At 38.8% G+C, this 20,204-nt stretch overlaps 1 protein-coding gene across 6 annotated transcripts in view; it reads right to left on the bottom strand.

The window, feature by feature from the left end:
- Nucleotides 1-20,204, bottom strand: part of GMDS (GDP-mannose 4,6-dehydratase) — a 407,595-nt gene that overhangs the window by 192,223 nt on the left and 195,168 nt on the right. The window contains exon 8 of one of the 6 annotated variants that reach the window (XM_072924089.1): nt 1,614-20,050. The exons of the other annotated variants lie outside the window; for them this stretch is intronic. Coding sequence (XP_072780190.1) covers nt 19,853-20,050 — 198 coding nt within the window. The 3' untranslated portion in view covers nt 1,614-19,852. Of the gene's footprint in view, nt 1-1,613; nt 20,051-20,204 lie in introns of those variants that run through there. 6 annotated transcript variants of the gene reach the window in all.

The following is a 20,204-nucleotide window of genomic DNA, read 5'->3' as shown; positions in this document are numbered from 1 at the left end:
AGATGTTCCGTTTTGCCAGTGCTTTAAGCAGAATCACTTGCTGTAGTCAATTAGCTCTTCCTCATGGACCAAGTTCCTACATCTTCCACATTTGGAAGCAAAGAACAAGCCCTTCAGACACACCTAGAGCCTTTCTCTGTCCTATCAAAACTTTTCACCCTCTCTCAAATGCACTTAGTTCTTCTTTACTTATATTATTTTCTTTCCTCTGACATGGATTTTTTGCTAAAGTAAATTTCTTCCTTCCCCCACTCCACCACATCCTTTATCCCATTTTCCCTCAGGCATGTTTTAAAAAATGGCTGGTTCTGACTGCTAACAGCATCTCACAAATCCCCATCCATTTGTTCCTTCTCAGCTCCATTATTCAGATCAGATTGAGTCTTCATCTTTCAGTAACTCTGGATATTCTTCTCTCCACACGTTCCTGAAGTGCAATGTCTTTATTTAATGCCTACTGATCTCCTTTCCACACTGTTATATTTCTTAGCCTGTCTCAAATTACCACACTGGTATGTTCACTGGATATTTGTCATAGCAAGATTCTATGTGCATAAAGAACACACGTATCTTGAAGATCAGGGTAAAAAGACAAAAGGCATGTGGAAAGCATTGTTAAATTATGTTAAGGATAGTATCTGGTCAAATTCATAGCACACTCAACTTCCTGAATGAATCTTGAAAACATCAAAATTCTTAGCACTACCTAAGAAGTAATTCTCCTGCATTGCAGTGATAGACAGCAATTCAGCAAATTAAAAAAGCAAAATATTAGCCACTCTGCTCAACACAGACAGCTTTCAGGCCAAACAAGGTCTGTGGTTAGGCAAATGGCCCATGTTTGAATGGGTCAGCTAACTTCTAGCTAAAAGCATTATAGAGCCATGTTCTCTCTCCCATCAGATGTGGCTGCTTTACTACCTTCCTCCAAATATTTCAGGATAGTCAGCTCAGAAATCATTAGCTCTGCTACCTCAATGCTGTGCAGAAGCCAGTCAGCCTAAACGACAGGAGAATAATGTTGAGTGCCTGCACAGGAGTTTATTGGCCCAGAGAGCGCAAAGTCTGCATCTCATTTGTGAGGAGAATTCTTGGTGAATGCAGCTGTCTGCTGTCAGAAGGACATCCTGCTCACCAGAAGTCATTGCTGAAATGCAATGCAGCACAGAGTAATCTGGGGTACGCATGAGTGTTGCAGACAAGCTTGTAGAGAACACCACAAGAAGTTGCTAAAGAAACTTCCAAGTGTTTTGTTCTAGCCCAGCAAGAACAACAACTGCCCGAAATCAAACCACACAGAAATCATCAACAAACTTAAAAGGCAAACAGAACCCCTGTGCAACATCCCTGCATTGTTAGGTTTTAGGTTTTTTTTTCTTCTTCAACAGCCCTGGGTAGAAGGGAGAATATTATCTTCATAAGAAATCCTGCCAGGTCAAACTGAAATGTGAGGATTCATATTACACCATATGATCAAGAGCATCTGCTTTCATCTCAGGCACAGCAGGGACGAGGCAAGAATCATCATTCAAGATTTGAAAAAAGGATCAGCAGCAAGTGTTGGCACAGCGAGTACTCTAGTGGGAACGGAAACAGAGCAGAACTAGCAAACATTGTTTTGCTTGTTTGCTTTCCTGCTTGCTTTCTTAATAAAAGAATTTGTGGTGTCTGTGTGTGTGTGTGTGTGTAAGTGCGTGCATGCAAAATTATGTAAAGCAGAATGGATTATTTAAAAAGAGGTTTAGAGAGAGGTTATTTAGCTCTATCAGATCAATCCTATTGAAACCTAGGCTTTCAATACTGAATTTTTTAATGTATGGTAAATATGTCCACAAAGAACAGCCTATTTCCCTTATAATGCCTGATCAGCTTCAGCTGTATCTAAAAACCACATAACTGAAAAAAATCAAAGCCAACCTTCCAGAAAACCTTGGGTTTGACTTCTTGTGCTTCAGGACATAAATTAAACTCTAAAAGAGGGAAAGAGGAAGAAATTTTCTCCATGACCCATTTATTCCACAACTGCCCACTCCAAGTTTCTTGTCCTTGGTAGGCACGGTGAGCTAGCAGCCCTGGACTGAGGAATGCCTGGGTTGGGCTGCTACAATAAATCATATATTTAAATGTACAATTGTTTGTCCGTTCAGTAGTCTGGGTCAGACCTGCTGTACTCAGCAATGCAAAGAAACTTTTAATTTTGTTCTGTCTTTAAAGAACGTGAGCACGCGCATGCGGGTCAGAGGGATTTGTACCACACTTTATGGCAGTTTGTGGAGCAGATTAACTAGATTTGTCCCTGCTGAAAGGATTATATAAAGATTAAAACATTCAGAGTAGAGAAAAGCATGTAATACATGAGGGTAATTTACACTAAACCCATTATTAAGGAGATGAACACACTTAATTAAAAAAAGAAAAAGACGGGACAAAACCTGAGTCATGAGGAAGTGAGATGATACCCCTTTAAATAAGGAGAGCCTTCAAATAAAGCTGTGGTAGAAGTTATTTCTTCACCAAAGTGGCATTTTTGCCAACAAGACTCTTGGCAGCCTTCAAGGGTCAACACTAGCACAATTGACCAAATATGGTTGGGAATTTGAAAACATTGAAGATATTAGCATTTGTTCCTGAGTCTAACATAACACAGTCCAGTCTTGCCACCAGAGCCTATAACTATTAAGTGATAACTTAAGCATTGGAATGCAAATAATCCACTGGTTCACATTAGAGTCATTTCCATTTGTTGACGTTCCCAGTCCCCTCCAAATCCTGGCAGTACCTTATTTGACTTCTGAGGGGAGCAGTCTACAGGAAACATACTAAAAAGAAGTTAAATTACAAGAGCAGAAGTCAGTGGTGGTTTACTTGCAGGGAAGGGAAAAAAAGATGATACATTAAACTACACTGTCCAGAGTTACTTGACCTCAAACTGATTGCTGTTAAATTGCTTGAATTGATGTTAGTCATTTACCTACTGGCAGCTACTCAAGATTTATCTTTACAGGCTACAAGGTTTCATCATTTGTCCTTAAACTCCCTGCCAAATGTTAACTTTCAAAATACTGGTTTAACTGTGAAGTGTGGGGAAGCTTTGCTAAAGAAAATGAAAAATGAATGCAAGTACAAGATAAAACACTAAATACTTAAATAATTTGGCACCTCTCCTCTGCAAAGTTAAAAGGATGCTCTGAATATTTAATGGATAAAGTAGGATAGCATAATAACTTTTAAGGAACAGTCTGTGATCTAAAGTCGCCTAACCTAGAAATGTCATAACAGGCATCTGTGTTGGAAAAAATAATAAGGGTCTATAATTTATTAGAATATACTAAAGAAAAATTAAATTATGGTGGAGATAAGTTTAAGGCTACAGAGATAAGTGCAATTACTTCTCATTTTAAAGAGAAACAAGAAAAGTCACCCCAGGGAAAAATGAAGTCCTCCCACACTTTTAACTACACCTTTATCTAGCACATATATCAGTTTTATGTGTCCACACATCCAGTAAAAATTGCAACTTTTAGTTTAAATCTACATTCAGGCAGATACAAGAAAGAGGAAGATAAGCAGCAAAAAAGCACCCCATGAATAGTGCCCAAAACATGGATTTCAACAGGCTCTGCAATTGTCATCAGGGTATTTTTTATTGGGGGTAAAAAAAAATATAAAATGACAGTGACCTTAGCGAAAACCTGTTGTACTTTTCCCAACATTATTTTTTTATGGAGAGTGAGCAGCTGCAGGAGGACTCAGCACTCTGTTGGACTGTATCCTGAAGAGATGCCCGAGAGACCATCGAATTATTCCTCTAATACTCTTGACAGCTGACTTTATTTCTTTCTTATTGAGGCCAATAAATGATGAACACAAAGATAAAATGCAAGTAAAGTGGCAGACACTGATGAAACAACCTCTACACCAGCCTGAGCTCTCTCTCCCATAATCCAGTCAAGTGGAGCATTAACAAGAGGGACAACATTAAAGCCCAGACTATGGCAGAGCACCTTAGGTGAGATATGCCTGAAGAGCCCAAAGTTATAAATATCTTCATAGTTTGATATATTTCCTGAGCCAGTGCTCTCTACAGAACTTAACAGCTAGGACAGACCTCCATACCTGAAAGTGGTACAAGGGCACATTTTCCAGGACCAACAAAAAAGGTTTTTCCTGAGAAAAAACCTCCATTTTTTCCAGGTATGTGCCATATGCTAGACACAATTATTTACTATGCTATTCTCCAGAGCACCCAAACCAAAGAAAAACTGAAAATCCTGAAGCTAACACATCATACACATCAGTCTCTAAAGATATTCTACTGGATGTTAGAAAACCAGAGTCTCCCTGGAAAATTTTTGAGCTATGTTTTTCTCCATAATTTCATTTAAAAGTAAGTTAAAAAAAACCAAGCATCTTCGAGTGTCTTTTCAAGATCAGCCTGTTACTCTAGGCACCTCAGTTCCTGAATGCTCCAACTGCAGATACTGAAAAAGGACTTGATTTCCTGAGCTAAATGATCCTCACATTCTGAACAGGCAGTTTGCACACCAGAACGGCAGCATTCAAGATGTATAGCACTAATCTCTTTAATTAATACAAATAAAATTTAGGAGATTGTTACATTTATGTTCTGAGTAGAGGAAACTAAGCATATTCCCCTTCTTAAGATCACTGTGCATTAACATCTGTGCTGCCAAATTGTGTCCCATTCCAAGCTCAGCAAAGGGATTGTCACAACTTCTATGAACATCCAATGATTTAAAAAAAAGAAAAAAAAAAAAAAAAAAAAAGTTACCGTGTCTGGATGGCTGTAAAACAACAGAGCTCTGTAGGGCTCAAATATTCTATAAAATTTTTAGTGAATGGGATGCTGATTGAAAAAGCTCAAACGTGAAAGGTGTCCTGAAATTACGGCTACTGTACTTTCCCAATAGTAACATTTCAACAAATTTCAGCAGAGTTTCCAAGTAAGCTGGGAATGCCAGCAATGACTTGGATTCATCTATATCAGGCAGCTCCATCAGATGGCACTATGCAAATGAAACCATAACTTTTGGTGCAGAAATACCATTGCAACATGAAGCCAAAGTATTTGAACAGAATTAAAAAAGAACGCTTAAAAAATAAAAAGTGATCTGGGTATATTTTCACACTTAATAAAAAATGTTTCAATAAAAACCCCTAGAGATTTTTGTAAAGCTACAATTACTAAAAAAAAAAAAAAATAAAAAAAAAAAATCAAAGCATCCTTAGGTTAAGTCAATAGTTTATTGGATCTAATATGAGAAAAACGTTTCTATTTTTTTACACACTTGCAGTTTTACTCAATTTACTGAAGAAGTCCTTGCTCAAGAGTTCTTTACTTGAGTAGTACTCAGCCTTTCCCTTCTTCCACCTTCTCCCCTCAAACTCCTAGAAATTATTTGAAAATGAGAACATCACATTCATTAAAAAGCAGAAAACATTCCCATGGAAAAGGTAACTCTGCTTGATATCTTAATTGAGATATTAGATTTGAATACCTCAATAGTCTATGTAAACTTGGTTGTCACAGTCTAAACCAGGCTTCAATTTTAATAAACTATTATTTGCACAATATCTCCCTTTCTCTTTGGCATAAAAGCAAGTATATGACTTAGTTTCCCATCAAATATGCTAATTAGCTTAGTCACATTTATCTTCCCAATCTATGTTAGCAATTATTTTTAAGAAACTTTGCTTAATGCATAAGAAATTGAATCAAATGACCACATACATTTTGGATACAGACTTTTCAACTGCTTTTCTCATTTCTTTTTGGCTCCAAGATACTATTCAAAACATTTCTAGAATAACAGAACCATCTTTCATAGATAAGAAAAAAAGGGTATATGTGCCTCAGGAGTGAGAGAGAAAAAGAGTATAGCTGTATTTTAATACCAATATTTTTTCACTTTCTCAGGGAGATAGGAAAAGGTATGTGCCCACAGAATTCAACAAACCTTAAATTTCCACTTTTCTCATGTCCCTGTCACATATCACAGCTAGAACAAAACGCTAACTACCAAAAAAGAGGGCGAATGGGAAAACAGATATTAATCCCACAGGAAATCTAAATTCTATTTCTAAAAGCACACTAAAAGGAAAAAGTCTGGAGTTTTATGCAGTTTTAAGATGCAGATTTAAAAAAGTATATTCTGTATTGAATTTCTGAAATACTTTTGTGGCCAGCACCTTTTATCACTGGTAATTTAAGGGCCATGTAACAGAAACTCAAGGTATCCAAGGACAAAAACTATGCAAAATAACATTAACAAAATTAAGAGAGCAATAAAAGATAACCAAGGCTGTGGCGAAGTATATAAAGCCACAAATTCAGGATATAAAACTTATAGGTACCTCTTTGCTTTAAAAAAAAATCAGAAAAGTGGTTAAGAATCTTCTTTTTGCACCAGCATTTTAAAAAGAAGTGAGCTTTCAGTTTAATATTGTTTTATTCTATCCTCACACTGCCTCTTTTGGAAAGTTTTGCAGTGTGCTGCTACCTTTCTTTAACTAAAAAGCAAAAAATATCCAGCTATTTCTTTGAGCTGAAATGTTGTTTCTGGATCAAAATATCACTAGTATTCAACAAAGCATTGCACAATGCTTTTTTTACTGAGAAAAGTTCATTGCAAAACCCATTTCAGAAGCACCAGAGGTGAAGCAGTCTGCTCATTTCCTTTGGGCATGTGAAAAAGAAGAAGAAAAGATGCTGAGAGAAAGAAACCAAAAACTCAGCTGGCAGGATCCATGACAAGCAGCTGAAAGAGGGACCTTGGGGTAACTGTGTCATCATCAGTGTCCAACATTTTTTTTTTTTTAACGAGCTCTCACATTTTTTTCTCCATGATAAATTCCAGAGGTCCCCTCCCTCCCACTCCTCCCTCAGTCCCTACCCAGCAGCCTTATTCCATGTCTGCTATATTCTACTTTCTCATGTAGTATTTTCCTACCCTGTTCTCTTTGCACCCCTTCCCACTTTCCATGTCTATTTAAATGTGTCACGTCCTCATGCTACTCAGTCTGGCTGCATGAAAAAAAGAAAGGACTTGCCATGGTCTCCTTCAGGTGTACCTCTAGAACTGGGACTGTGATCGTGGTCTGGGTCTGAGAGAATGGCCAATGCATAAAATAAAACATCTATTTCATGATCTAAAAGGTTTGCTCAATCAGTAATTGCTTCTCAGACAGAGTAATACTTCAGAAACAACTCAGTAGTAGGTAGATTGCATGGAGAGCTTGTTGAGTGACAAGGAGATCTCTAAAACATCTGGGAACATAATTGGATGATGAGCACTTTTGAAAACCTGTCCTCAGTGCTTTTACCTCCCTGAAAAAGTGCAGACTATCTGTGCATAATTTTAAAGCTGCTGATTCCCACAGTGCAGTTTTACGGGTCAGCTTCTCAAAGCCGACACAGAAGTGAGCAGCTAGCATGAGTCAGCTGTTCCCAAGTGTCAATTGCCCCAGCACTTGCGCAGCAACCTGCTGGATGTCCATAGAATTGAGATTACATGGAAAAAACTCTAAGATTATCATACTAGACATTTTTCCTAAATTACATTTCTTCGCTGGTGGAGAGAGTTGCCAAAATCCTTAAATAAAAATAAGAATTAACACAGTACATATAACAATAATAACAATAGCCAGAGCCTCTTCTCTCCAGGTGCAATAACCAGAATAAACAGTTTACCCACATAATAGTTCCCTATAAAGAAAAGAAATAAACCTACAGAAATATTTGAGGGTTTTTTACTTTAACATATCATACATTCCTAGGCTAATTTGTTTAAAGTTAAACACAAGGGACAAGGAATTTTATTTTTTAATCCTGCATTATTTTTGACATAGTGATTTAACTTACTGTCATCTTTTACCCTGAATTTCTACATTTATGACAAGAAAGCGTCTTTTTTCTTTCTTTAAAGAAAACACCCTTATACAAGTGTTCACCAGTAGACAAAAGCATAAGTCCACTTCATTATAAATGTTCATCTACTTAACAGTACAAGATGATCATATTTTTAAAATTCTTTTTACCCATATACAGACCTCTGACATTTAATTGTCATGATTCTTAACTTCAGTTTTCATAGCTGGGACCTTCTATAATGACGATAATGAACATAAGCTTTAGAAAGCAAAGAAGGAAAAAAATGTGCATGTGGTGAAGGTAATGATGCATACAGGCACACGTTTGAAGCTATTAGTTAAATTGTCAGTAGCAGACATCAAGATTTCTCTTTTTCGTCCTTTGGAAACCAAGTAACACCTCCTAACTAAAAATATTCAATGGGCCAGATTTTCCTTTCAGAGCTGTAATTCTAATCCTACTCATATTTGCAAAGTATTGGGGAAAAAAATTCTACCCACATACTCAAAAAAAATATATGAATGTAGCTGAGGATGGTCATATGAAAAACTGCTTTTCTTCTTCTTCTTCCTGGTGGTATCTTTGTGACTTCCACTAGCCTTCAAAAACATGTATCTTGTCTTACTTTCACTAAGTTGTAAATTAGTTATTTACAAATAATAACAAATTTTAAAATACTTGGTTTTGGTTTTTTTTCCTGAATTCTACTACAAACAATGGAAATAAACCCATTTTCTTAAACACAAATATGGCTCATTGGACAAAGTATAATGTGGGCAAATAACTCTCATGCTCTGCTCCCTAATTATTGTGATCTATATACAGGATCAAAAATTATTTACATAATCACAGTGTATGTGCATACTTTCTTAGTTGCACGACCAGACTCTGAGTGCTGCCTATTTTGGAATTCTAGGCTTACCAAAGGGCTTTCATTAACATGTCTGTCTCTATAAACTCCAAGACATGCTAAGGCTTTCTATAAAAGTGCAACAATAAATGCATGCTTAATCAAACCTTTGTTGAGCTGCACACACATGGACTCTGTAAAACGTAACTCGGATCTAATGGCAGGACCTCTGTTCATAGCTTCAAGTTCAATGGTGTTTAAGACCTGGAAGTGTTACTATTTTTTACCCTGAGCCATGTAAACATTAATATTTGATGCCTTGGACTTCTTTAATTAGACATGCATTCTCACCACACAGCTGCAAACACTTTTTTTTTCCTTCCTACTATTGCTCCCAGATAAAACCAAGCGATTTTGCCTCAATGCTAAACTCAATCCTGGTCTTCCCTGCCAGTTCACCTCCAGCTGCCTGTACAGAGTTTCACACTAAGCCCCTTGTTTATATCAGTGCTGCAATTAAGCCCAGGCCAAGAAGAGAAGTCCCTCAGAGGGTAGCAGAAGTGCAAGGCTAAGAATTGATTTTCAACTTCTGCAATGTAGTCCATACACATCCTTTCAACCCTAGGAAAAAAAAATCCTCAGCCAGATCTCCTCACAACCCACCTTTTTTTGTGTTTGTACAGGTTTTGTTCTTTGGTTTTGTTGTTTTTATTTTGCTTTCAGTGGCCATTCTGGGGGCACTTTTCACAAGTTGAATCCTGTTTCCAAATTGGCCAGTGAAAAGTTTTAGCCATGTTGAAATCGTTTCCAGGGCTAAATTGGGAAACCTGAGGCAGCTGGGCAATCTTACAGCTGGCTGAACTGTGGCTTGCAATAAAAGGCAGTGTGAATAAGGTATATTGAAGCTAAATTGGATTCCTGTGAAGGGCCATTTATTCTGAAGGGGGGCATGGGGGGGAGGCATTAATGAACAGAAATTAAATTAGCTGAACCAGGCTTTTAAAAATATACTGAAAAATACCTGACCCACTATGAACCTTTTAACAAAGCAGGAACTTTGGGCTAACAGGACCAGTTCAACTCAGCTTTATTTCCCTGCCAAAGTTACAGATGTCAGAGAATGTACAACTACTCCACCTGATAAAAAGCCAGGCTTATGGATGGATAGATGAGGCAGGTTTTATTTCTGTAACCTGAAGTCAATGCAGGACAAAGTCACTGCTATGGGAAATCCAGTGTAAAACCATGTGCAGCCCAAATACAGAGGTCATTTCAGCTGATGAAAATACTTAATTAACTAATCAGCAGATACCTAGGGAAAAAATACTTTCTTGCCAATATTCTCTACACTGAAATACAAAGAAATTGTGGACTACCCTGTTTTGGAGAGACTACTGGTTAACTTTTTAAGTATTAATATCATAATTAACTAGAATTAATTTTACTTACACTCGCTAGTCTGGGATCTTTTGAAATGAAAGAAATGCTACATTATTACAAAGTGGCTGATTTCAGAACTGGAATACTAAATTTCTTCAGGAGGATTTGATTTATTTGTGGTTTTTTGTTTTGTTTTTGGGGCAGGTGGTATGTTGTTTAGTTGGTCATGTTTTGGTTTTCCCCCATATCTTACTGAATGAAATAGCAAAACTGCATATTCCTGAAAAGCTGGAGCTACTTCACTGACGTAACTAAATCTGCTATAAAAGCCACTTGGCTTTCACACTTTTCCTCTTAATTGTATTCCACATTACATCTAACTTTTCTTTCTATTACTAGGGCTAGTACTGTTTTCGAAATCCTGCAAAATCGTACATGTGCCTCCAGAATAATAGTATTTGTAATTAGCTATAATAATGCCTACTGATGTGACACTTTATATCTTAACTACCATTGCTAGTAAGCTTAGCTTTTTAACCACCTGTGTAAAGCACCCAGATTGTGTCAATTTTACAGACATGAAAACCAAGAATGTAGGCTGAATTATATCTTGCTCAGACATTTCTTACACCTGATCTGCAGCACTCCTTTTGGTGGCCACAGCATTTTTAAAGTAGAGAAATTCTCCTAAAAAATATGCTCAGGAATCAGATGTTCTCAGTCACATTTGTTGAGGCAAATTTCCAGAGAAACCAGTATTTTTTGCCATTTTTGCCCAAATGTGAGAGTATTTTAGGGTGGAGTAATAGTTTCTCCTCTCTTCTTGCCAAGAGGTGCCACTTTCCTCCTCCTCCCACCCCTGCCCCTTCCAGCTGTGAGTCATAATATTATGAACTTGATGATGGGAGAAATCAAATTTTCCATCATTCCACAGTCATCTTTACCTTGGTATTATTCATCATCCTCCCAACCCAAGTTCCAGCCACAGGACAGTCTGTTTCTACATAGCCAGTCTCAACAGAGATACCTACAGTACATCTGGAAATAGAAACATAATTTTTGTGTCTGTTTAGTGACATCTTTCCTGGTATACTAGTTGAAAATTTGTTGGGGTCACAGGGAGTGAGTGAGCTGCAGTTATCACGAGCCACATCAGCAGCTCAGCAAACTCCCTGCAAGTTGGCATCACATCAGATATTAAAATACCTTAAATATGGAATGGATTCTCTATAGATATTGCAGCAGGCTGTAAGCTGAAATCATAATTTAATCAAATAAATTAGGCCATACTATGCATGCAAAACACATTGCAGTTAAGAATGGACAAAACTTAAAATGTCTTAATTTTATTTGGTTTCTAAATAGAAATGTATTATTTACACATTGAGTTATTGCTTGAGTTTTAACTGTGGGCAGGAAGGAAAAATAAAATTATTTATTAGGGTCTCTGCAGACACTTATGTTTGTTGTATTGATTGGCTCCTATGGTCACTGTTACCTGCCTGAAGGTGGCAATAAGTGCTTCTAAACTTTACACCTCCCCCTACCTCCCATTCAGTTTTGAAGTTTTCACACACATTTTCTAGAAGAACAGAACATTCCAGAAAGGCTTTTGTATGTCTGAAGATCCCCTGATTGAAACTTTTCCATACCTAGCTCTCAATTGAGTATGTCTAGGAAGAGGCTACCAGGCATTTTTCTTTGTGTTCTGAGATGAGAAGGATGCAGCTGAGAAGAAAGCCTTTCCCCAGGACAGTTCTGTGTGATGCTCCAGAGTTTGTGGCTATAGCATCCTAAGTGAACCCCTAGTCAGTTTAAACACATCACAGTGCAAAAAACCCAAAAAGACACACAGCATGTTTCTTCCCAACAGGCTTTCTGTGTATATCAGGTGTTGTGAGGGCTGTGGGACTGAAAGCTCAGCTGCAGGACTGTATCAATTTGCACTGGGAACTTGCAGTAACTACTACTGCAGTTTCTCCATGTTTTCATGCTGTGAATTTCAAATTTTCTTTCCCTGGGTAAAATCCAGTTAAAAGAAAGGGAATTTATAGTAACTTGAGTCAAATACAATTTTTCCAAAACTGGAACCTCCATGTGCAGGCCCATCAGTGTGTGCCATGGCCCAAAGAACAGTGGAGAAATGTTTGGTCTGGCCCAGCTTTCTGGTTTTTGAAAAAGGACTGCACTGCTTTCCAACAGAGAATAGTTGAGCCAGTAGGTTTTATGCAGCAAGGAACCCCTATCTGGTGGCTTGTTGACTGAGCTAGCTGCCAGATCTTCTGTGCCAATGGTAAATTACTGTTTCATTCTAACTACTTTCTATTGGTTAAAAAAAAGAAAAAAATAAGAAAAGCAATTACTACATAACAAGCATATAGAGGGTCAACTTCATAGTCCTGCAAACCAGACCAAAACTGCTGAACAAATCTAAAACACAGAAAGGAGACTTTCCTGGCATCACAGAGACCTCTGAGCAGCATCACTGTCCTCTCCTGGAAGACACACAGTGCCTGGAGGGAGGGAAGGAGGGAGAAGTAGTCCATACCTGATACCTGTATCACCTGGCTACTGGAATAGAGTCCGGGGCATAAAGCAACTTGGGAGTAGTGCAGACTGCAGCCAGCCTGACAGCACCACTGCAAACAGAAAGATGCTGTTACCTCTTCCCTATGAGACCACAGGGCAAATTCTGGTCACAGCCTTGATTGTATATTGAACACTAACTACATATGCTAATAACTAACATGTTGAAAAATTACATTACATGGTACAAACAGAATATGAACTCATGCTAACTTCTGTATAAAACTTTATATCGGGGCTCCAATACACTTGTCAAAAAGTGATGGGGTGTCTTTATCTTTTTTTCCTATTTTTTGTGTTAGGTTAAAAATGCAAGAAAACTTTCCCTGGTAATGGAAGTACCAAGGGACTGCTAATAATAATGATATGAACAGGCAACATCATGTAAAAATTCTGAAACAAATTTAAAAAGCAAGTTACTAAATTTAAACAAAGTTAACAGATCTGCTTGTATATTTTTCTAATCCCTACATGTTTCATTATTTCACCCATGATAATTTTCATCACTTCTCTGTTTTGAAAAGAATGTTTTTATATAAAATGCATTACAATCAAATGAAATGCATTGACATGCTTCTCTTTCTCCATCTGAATTACCTTCTCTAAACGATTGCTAAATTTCTCCTAGTAAAAACGTTATTACAAGGAAGGGACTCCTCACCACCCACTCAGCTCCCAGAAGCCAAGGGAAAAAACTCAAAGATATTGTTTTTCTAATCTGACACTGATACTCTTTGGACCTAAAAAAATGTTCCAGGTGTAGCATGCATTTAAAATGGATTTATAAATAATTAGCTCAAGCAATACCAAGAGCTAACTTCAAGCTTATACTAATTTTTTAAAATGTGCCATATAGGACAAATAATTAACTACTTTTTTTCCATCCTTCCCAACTTTGACATTTAAAATGCTCTTCTTTTTTAAAAAAATAAGTGTTCTAGGGCTGTGGAGTAACCTCATTTCTACATCTTTTAACATATATCACACTTACTATGGAATTCTGATGTTAGAAATGAGAATAATCAATGAAATGACCTCAGTCAACTTGATTTGAAGCAGGAACGTGATTTTTTTTTCTTTCTTCCCTCCAGCTAATAATGAATTATTATATTAAAATATATATTCCAACTTCAAAGAAAAGCTAGTTGTTATAAAACACAGGCATTCAGAATTAAGTTTGAAAAGATTTGACCTTTTGCACACAAAAACTAACACCTACATGAATGAAGTACTGTATTAAGTGATGATATATGATGGATCATTTAAAATGTGTGTATGGAACGATGCACATTTTTTAAGGCACGGGCAGATGGTGGTTACAGCAACTCCAACATTTTCCAATAACTTTGTTTTTTCAAAATATATCCAGACCATAAAAATATCAGAAGAGTCCTTGAACTTTAATAGAAGCAGTACTTTTCAAATATATATAAAAAAAACCTTCAAAATATATTTCAGTTCAAATTGATGTTCAAAAAACATAATCCATAATAATTCAGACAATCCCCCACTCTCTCTTACAGAGTTTAAGAGGTTGCAAGGGAAGAGAGAATAATGAGGGGTTAGAACCAGAGTTGTATCCCAACATGTTGGATAGAAATTTAACCCTGTCTTTTTTAATAGGATATATGCACTGAATATAAAAAGTTGCTCCACCCTGATCTGCTTTGAAGGCCTAGTCAGGTGCAGGGTTTTGGGTTTTCCCAAACTCTAACAAAAATGTAAGAAATTGGAGACTGAAGATAACATGAAATCCACTACCTCCACAAAGAGCTTAAAAGTAAAATGGGGAAAACAAATACAACACTATTAACACTTTTATATAGTGAAATTAATATTTCCTTCAATCTTTATCCACTTAGATAAAACTACAGGATGAGATTTCAACAAAATGCACACTGGGCTGACAATGGAGCACATTTTAAAAACAAAAATCAAGTAAGAAATACACTGGAATTGGACCCCAGTGTGAAGTGAAACAAAAGTTCCCTAACACAGCTCCTTTCCAAGTAAGGCTGTAAACCAGGAACACATGGAGAGAAGAAAAGGCTGTTTGTATTGTTCCAGGAAACTGGACCAAGGATTATTCCATAATTGCATTAAGCAAATACAGTATAATATCTTACACAGTGAAAAGTTCAGAGACACCATAGGCCAAGTGATTGACTGATCACATTACACTGAAGTCCTGTAAGCCATTAATTCCTTAATTACTACAGTTGTAAGCATTTTGACACCAATACCACTGTGTTCAGTGGCAAGGATATGGAGAAACAGCATTGTGAGATATTTTCACTTCAAGTAAAATTTTTTTTAAAATGCACATTATCAAGTTAAGGTCCCATCATGCACATATTTAGGATGTTCATGATTTTATGAGCTGTACACAATAAAGTTTGAAGCAAAGATAAAAGATAGTCTTTAAACACTCTTACTGACCTGAAAGAGCTGAGACACATGCACACTGTGGTTTCAAGATGAATGTAAGCTACACCAAGCAATTTCCATACTGTAGGCACTAGCACCTTCCAAAAATCACATTATTACTACCCTTCCTGGCAAAAAAAAAAAAAACCCCTCAGGCAAAGCCTTCCCATGGGTTTTCAAATCAACAGGAACAGCTGGGCTTAATGTCACCGAGACTCTGATGAGAGAATGAGAAGAGTTTGTTTCTGCTTTCTGCCCAGCAAAATTCTTCCTCAGAGGCTGTAACAGAAGTCAATAATGTGTGTCCCAAGAAGTCTGGCCTGGGTTTGCCCAGGACAAGGCCAGCTACCATGTCTTTGCACAGAACTAACTGCCTAAAGACTGCAGGGGAGATGGGGAAAAGTACTGTACTACTGTAACATCAAGCAGATACAACTTGATCTAAAGCTCCAGTTGCTTTCAGGGTCCCACCAGGAAGACAAAGTAGCTGCACAGTACACACAACTTCCTTGTCTGTCTGTCTCACAGAGACACCATCCAGGCTAATTCAAGTAGGATATGGAAACTGTCCATCTATAGACTAGTGGTTCTGCATCTACCTTACTCTAGAGAGCTGTTCAGCCATCATAAATTAGCATAATTCTGCTGCTTTGAATGAGATTGACTTCCATAAATTGGATTGCCAGTTCTCAAACTGGATTGCCAGTTCTCAAAGGAAAGAAGAAAAGATTTATGTCCAAAAGCACCAAGGACAATCCCCCCAGCATCCCTGACACTGCTTGTGCTGTTCATCTGGGCTCAGCATTGGGAGGTTCAAGGTTCAGCATTACTTTTCATACTAGAAAGCTGCTGTCTTTTCCTCTGTACTCCTCATCTCTCTAGCTCTACAAGTATGAAATAAAGAACATCCCTGGCTGGCTCCCAGAGGGGTCTCAGCCTTCCCAGCAGGAAGGATGGTGACTGCGATGAGAGGGCCTCCTTTACAGGGAGGGTGAAGATGAGGAAAAGGGGGGATGGGATCTCAGAAGAATGGACAGGGATGGTAGGGACCACCCAGGAGATAAAGAAAACATGGATTGAGGGGAAAGCTGGGAAAGCTTCTGAGCATGTACAGTAGCTAATTGTTAAATTTTAACTATTTAGCCTTTAAATCTTTTTTCCCCCTTTTCCTTTACACTCACACAGAGCAAAGGCATAGTTCAGAAGTAACAGCTTGCAAAGACATTTAAAACTAGAGCAGATTTTTAAATTTAGCAGAGCTTCCTCAGTGTTTTCTAATCCTGGCTCAAAGGTTGAACTTTGTTAAAATTTGTTACAAACAAGAATCTTAAGAAGTTCCCAGACTTTGATGGGCTTTGCTAAATTTAAACCTGCAGTGAAATTTTATAGGAAGTTACAGACTAAAAATTATACAGCCATGAGGATAGACCATAGCAGATCTTCTTGTACTTTTTTCTCTCTTGTAAAGCTCTGCAGGATGGGTGTCACAAAACCTAACTCTGTGCAAGCCCTAAGTTTCTCTTCTCCAGTGTTTTCTGGTCCAGGCTTTCCCACAACAGTAATGCATTCCCAAATACGACTTTACAGCAGCCCCTGAGAGCAGAAGGGAACTGGGGCACTGGGGCCAGCCTGGCAGCCTGAAAGCCAACCATTGTTCCCAGAGGCAAGCAGCCCCACAAGGCACACTGACTCCCTGTCTCCAGAGGGAATGCAGGCACAGGGCTTCTCTCCACTGCCCAATAGGCTGGGGCACAGATACACTGTAATTTGGTGTTAATTGGGTCAACCTCCTACTTTAATTAAAATGAAACTCCAGACCTTTCCCGTTCTACCTCCAGTTACATTTTATTATTGCTCAACTAAACCAAATGTACTGTGGTGGTGGTTCCTTCACTTCCTTCTCTGAACAAGTCCTCCACAAGGAGCTTTCCCTTCTCCCTTCTTGCTCTGACAGCATACTGTCAGGGCTCACTCTACCCCTGGGTCCAGGGGCTCCATTTCGATCCAGACACACCCAAATCTTGCCAGAGCTGTGCTGCAGGCATACCTTGGCCCTGTCCTCTGATATACTAGTTCATTTACCGTCTCTCCTGGATGGTCTTCAGTCTCTTCTGTTGCTCCTGATTGGAACCCTGGATGAGCTCCAAACTTGATTCATCACCTTGCCTTGCCTGGGGCTGCTGATGAGACCTTGCTACCTTCACCCCTCTCAGCCCGGATACTGCAGGGCCATGCCTGGTGGATGAGGGCATTGCTTGTGCTGGGGTCACTGTGAGCACACAGCCTGCCACCCTCATGGTGCAGTTCCATTCCTGCTGCTCCCTGAAACTAGAAACCACTGCAACTTGACAGGGACCTTGACCTCAGCCAACCACCAATAAACACTCATGGCATATTTACTCTTATAGCATGTGCAACTACTGGCAATAGAGAGTGAGATCCGGAAGAGACCAGAATTACAATGGAAGTACTACTGGAAGCAGGACAGTGTAGGTGAAGTCTGGTGAGCCAAATGGACAGCATGTGAAAATCAAGACTGCAGAAAACATGAAGGGGCTGCAGCAAAGTCTAGGGAAATGAGCAGGGAGACTGAAGGTGTCCCGAATAATGCTGAGGGCTTCTTTAGAGACAGGACCATGCATGAGGCAACACAGCATAATCTGCCCTATGGAGGAGTGTGTACCCACCCAGCATTGCAAGTTTCTCTGAGGCACAATGACTCAGCAGAGGAAAGTATCAGGTTCAGTAGGTTTTTCCTCACTGCACAGGAGGAGGGACTGCTGAAGAGCAAAACCTGTTACTCGCTAGCCATTGAACATATGTGTCACAGCCAAGGCTTGCCATGGTTCTGCTTTGCCAAAGTGGCATGAACATGTATCCACCATGTGCAGAAAGGACGAGCCACAGAGGCAGCAGGACTGCGAAGCCTGACACCAAACTTCCCTCCAGCCCTGGCTTCCATCAGACCTTCTTGGGGCCTTAACAAGTAACTGATATACTCTTGGCTCACATTCTGCAGAAATAAGACATTAATCCGCGCCTCTTGTCCAGCTCCTTATCTCCTGCTTTTCTGCCTGTTTTGCAAGGTGACACTCATTCAACCTGAGCAGAGGCGAGACTAGAAAAGATGTCATGCCTCCAAGAAGATATATAGGTAAATGAATACACAAGTCTATCACATACATGTGCATAGAATGGTCCCACACCTAGGGATATCCAGGGCATCAAAACTGCCTGCTGCATACTGTGACACACTACATCAGACTGAAGAGCAGCGCTGCTTGGCAGCCCTCTCCTGCCATCCCAGAAGACTCGCCCGGGCCTATGAAAATTTAACACTGCATCTCATCATAGCATGTGTATGTACTCCTTACTCACATGCAGTAAATTCAAAGAAAATGAAAACAATTATGACATTAAATGTTGGACTAATCTTATTCAGGAAATAATTTAATTCAATACAAACAATGAGGTACTATTCTTTTAATTCCTTTTTCCCCCCAGGAAATTATATTTCTATGCCTGCAAAATAGAGTGAGAATAACCATATATTGTGTCCCGTAACTGATCTGCAACACTCCTTAAGTGCTTGTCTTTTTTAAAGGGGGTCATTCCATGCACACTGTTCAATTAAAGCACTGTACCTCTGGAACAAAGTTGGAGTTTTGCAAAAGCCATAATGCAAGCTATGCAAGTTTAGTGTATTTTATATATTTATATTCAAATATACTGAATTTAGAAACACACATATTTCCATATCTTTCACTATCAGAGCCACAGGAATCTTCAGCTAAACTATTTTAGTAAAGATGATTTTCAGGGATTTAATGTAAAACAGACACAGAGCAAGCTCAGTCACTGGGCAGGCTATATATATATATATATGACCATAAAAAGTGCAAAAGTTCATTCACTGTGTTAGTTTATCCCACTCCTGATTAATGCTGAACATTTTAACAATTATGTTCTCTGCGGCTGTTAGAGATCTACATATGCAGGCTTTGTATTTTTTTTCAGGAGTGCTCTAGCATAGAGCTTGTCTTGTTTTCTGCCAACATAGATGCTATAAAATCATGCTTTATTCAGTTTACTCCTTTCTTCCCCTCCCCTCCCTTCTTCCCTTTTCCTCAGCCTTATCCTCCTCCACGTTCTTGGGTGGGCAGATTCATGGGGAGACTTGGTTTTTAGCATAGCCACCACCAGGCAGTTTGTTACTCTCCTGAAGCACATCTGGGCTTTATATCAGGCCTTTAATTAATCCTCAGTGAAAGCCAAGCTATGACATTTTGACTGGGCAGGCTCCAGTTTTGGACAGGTCTTGATTTATTGCGACTGAGTCTCAACCTACTTTGATTTATTTCAGCTTTGGGGAGGAGGGCAAGAACTGAACAGAAAAAGCACTGTTGGATGCAGAACATGTGATGCACGTAAAGGACCTCCAGAGTACTGTGGACCAAATGACAAACAGCTCAGACAATTTACAATAAAAATTAAATAAAATAAGCACCACTGATGAAAAGATTCTGGTGAAAGAAATCACTTAAAGCAACAACTACCGCTATCAAAATGAGCAACAACAAATAATAAAAGACTCAGTGAACTAGGATCAAATGGTTTGGCAGAACGTGCCAACAAAGGAAGTTCATGCCTTATCTCTAAATAAACAATAAATCCCTGGTCACTCATTAGTGTTAATCACGCCTCTCATCTGCATTCAGCTAAATACAGAGAGGCAGGACCAATGCTTTCCTGATGAGTGGCTTCCAAAGAAAAGGATGTTCTGCTATTGTCTGCCAGCTTGCCTTGGGTGGATGTCCTTTTGCAGGTCTCCCTCTCAAAGTGCACCATGCACGACGTGAAAAGTGCCAAGTCTTCCGGACAGTGGGAACAAAGGCAGCCAGAGCCAAACTGGTCATCTAAATAAAGCAACAAACATCACAGTAATAGCAGCCACTGAATAACAAATCCAATCTGCTCGAGGTATAAATCTTTCTTGCTTCTGTGGGTAAGCCTGCTCTCTTAGGCCCTTTTCTTGTTCTGTTTTAATTCAAATTCTGTTGAACAGACAAC

The sequence above is a fragment of the Taeniopygia guttata genome, chromosome 2 (genome assembly GCF_048771995.1).
Source record: "Taeniopygia guttata chromosome 2, bTaeGut7.mat, whole genome shotgun sequence".
NCBI classification, from domain to species: domain Eukaryota; kingdom Metazoa; phylum Chordata; class Aves; order Passeriformes; family Estrildidae; genus Taeniopygia; species Taeniopygia guttata.
The sequence above is the reverse complement of the archived record's forward strand: the minus strand, read 5'-3'. Positions and strand labels throughout refer to the sequence as shown.